General features: G+C 35.8%; 1 protein-coding gene across 1 annotated transcript; it reads right to left on the bottom strand.

Moving 5' to 3' along the window:
• Positions 1-693: 693 nt before the first annotated feature.
• Positions 694-2455, bottom strand: LOC124917840 (calmodulin-binding protein 60 B-like). Its single transcript, XM_047458135.1, has 5 exons — positions 2378-2455; positions 2208-2257; positions 1596-2073; positions 1366-1529; positions 694-813 (listed from the first exon to the last, which is right to left on the bottom strand). The coding sequence occupies exons 1-3, from the start codon at positions 2453-2455 to the stop codon at positions 1689-1691; spliced, it is 513 nt and encodes a 170-aa protein (XP_047314091.1). The 3' UTR covers positions 694-813; positions 1366-1529; positions 1596-1688.
• Positions 2456-2938: the final 483 nt, after the last annotated feature.

Here is a 2938-nt window from a genome sequence, read left to right as displayed (position 1 = left end):
AACATCATTATATATATATATATATATATATATATATATATTTATTGGGATATTCTCCGCAATGTAGAGGTTGGTTGTTAGCGTTGAGAGCACAAACCAAGAATTAAAACAAAATTCAATATTGTTATGATAAATTCAAGTTTACATTACTATGAAAAAAATAAACAAAACATATCAACCAAAAGTTTATATCTTCTTTTCTTTAGTCAAATTCTCTGTACAGAAAAGAAAACCTTATTAGGACACAGGAACTAACCATCACAGGCCTGAATGCTCGATCACCAACGTTGTAAAATTGAATGAATTCAAGCTTGTAGTTCTCAATCAAGCCCATCAAACCAAGTTCCATTCAAGAATTGATCCGGGATACTAAATGATGATACCCGATACATATGATTATTATTCCCGTTAAAATCATCCATATGTGGTACCTGATAGATAATATTCGGATCAGTTTGGTCAATTGCATTCCATGAATGGTTACAAGAGTTTGAGATTATTTCCCCTGTTGTAGTAGGATCATGCCCATTTTTTTTGAAGAGGGATCTAAAAAAGTGAAGCATTTATCTCTTCTTCACTGAGGATAGCAGTTCCTACAGGTGCCACTGCAGGTCCATTAGAAGCACAAGTTGTAGCAGTAGGTGAAACTAAAGGAGGTATAGTTTCATCCAAAACAACTTCCTCTTTCTTCTTATCAAAAGGACAAGAGAGTTGATTGATGAAGCATGCCTTAAGTGCAGCACTTCCCTCGCATTTAAGAGCATGATCTATAGTAGCCTTCCTTTTCGCATCATTCCAGCCACGCCCAAGGATCTGCATCTCCAACCAACCAAATGATCTCAGAAAGAGTAATCAACCAATGCCAAAGGACATTTAAAGTAACCAAGATGGACTCCTTTTATTGCATATCTTGTTGCTGTGTAAGAGAAAGTGTTTATGTAAGCATGGTTGTTCCGATCTCAATTCAAATCCAAATATAGAAAAAACGTCAATAAATTTTTGAATCTGCATGCTTGAGTAAGTTCTTTTCCCAAACATTATCTTATCTTGATCCAAATCCAGATCAAATACATGACAAAAGAAAATGTCTGGATCTGAATTCAAATTCAGATCCAGAAACATCCAGTGTTTCTAAATGGGAATGCAAACGTTTACATACTAACAAACAACTTCTAAATAGATCTCTTGCTACCCAGCAGGGACAGCACAAGGTATTTATGTAAGCATGGTTTGAATCGGGTTAATGGTAAGACGTTATTTTGGATTCAAAGTATAAATGCTTTATTATCTCAAAATGATACATCATTTAGTCCTTCAATTTAACTTAATATTGATATGCACAAAAGTAGAACAATTAGCTCTTACCTTCTTGAGCTCTTCAGGGCGTGCAAAATTTAGACTCAGAAAATCTTGTATAGTTTTTATGCCTCTTTCCGTCAAACGGTCAACAATAGGTCCACGTTGTCCAATGTTTTTTAGGCACCATACATTATCCATAAGAGATAATACTTCTACACCCTTCCTATTTTCTGCAAATAAACAAGCAAATAAGATACACAATAAACCCGTTTTAAAGGATTATAATCAGCACTGACCTTTCATCCTTTTGTCTTTCATAGTGAAAGTGTTTGTCTTTGCTTCCTTTACTCTGATATTTTGAAAAGTATCCACGAATCTTGCTCCAAGCCTTAGCTTACTAACCGGCTTCCATTCTGATCATGCAAGATCGAGAGATCGCCCAAGGTTCCTATGCCGCCTTTTAGTTCAAGAAGAACATTTCCCTTGAGGATTTTTTTCTCATTCATTTCCTTTATAATATTTTGGCTGAACTCTTCTGCTGTCCAATCATCTCTGTCAAAGCTTCCCTTTAGGATAACTATTTCCAATTTTGCCGAAGCTTCTGGTCCGGAGATGACAGCTTCGCCAGTATGAACATCAAATAGAGTTACTAAAATGGAGCTGTTCCCTTCACCTCGTATGGGTTCTGCTGTCCATACAGTCTCCGAAACATTAGATGAGAATCGTAATTCCAAGTATCTCGGTTCAGAAGAGCTGCCAGCAGCACCAGAATAGCTGATGCATAGAATCATTTCAAGCATTAGTCAGTCAATGGAAAGTGGAAACTAACTTGAACCCAAAAAGACGAGGCTTGGAGAAAAGAGTGAAAGATCCAATCTATGATGCACAATGATGTGAATCTTACTTACCATTTTCCATTGTTGAGATATTTGAGCTGCTGTTCAATTTCCTTTTTTACCTACAATACACATACAAGAAATGTCAAACTAAATATGGAATCAAGAACATCAAAACAAAGAGAAAAGCGGTTTAGTAAGGAAAGGAAAACGTCTTACAAAGAAAAAAGGAAGTTGCTCACAATTGGTCGAACTATCTGCTCGAAAGCTATCTGCAGAAGTGATGCGCCATCGATCCTCTGCAGAAGAGACAAAGGCATAATTTTGCTTAGATATTAGATTGATTATGATTAATGAATGGAATTAGAGAACAAAACGTTACTTTATTATAAGTCGGAACAGTTGATCTCCTCCAAAACAGCTGAATTGATTTGGGAATTAGCAAGTCCTGACGTCGGAAGATTGTCTGACATGATTATTAAGAGAATTGTTTGTTAGGGTTGAGAGATGAACAACAACAGAAAATTACAAATTTTATTGAAAGAACTTACAAGAATATTTATTTGCAGAGAGAGGCATATGGTTGAATATTTGCAGAGAGATGCTTACCATAACTTTACAATCTTTCTCCGAGTGGCGTGGCGGAGATAAGAATGCAAGTGAATGAGGGTTTGAGAACAACCAAGTGTTGTTGGCTCACGGCCATCAAATATAATATTAACACCTAGGGAATAATACACTTTCTTATTAGAATCAATCGTGGGTGATATAGAGTTTTTTTAATCATTAATTCAACCTTTATT

Source organism: Impatiens glandulifera, unplaced genomic scaffold (assembly GCF_907164915.1).
Source record: "Impatiens glandulifera unplaced genomic scaffold, dImpGla2.1, whole genome shotgun sequence".
NCBI lineage: Eukaryota > Viridiplantae > Streptophyta > Magnoliopsida > Ericales > Balsaminaceae > Impatiens > Impatiens glandulifera.
This window is presented reverse-complemented; position numbering and strand designations above follow the sequence as displayed.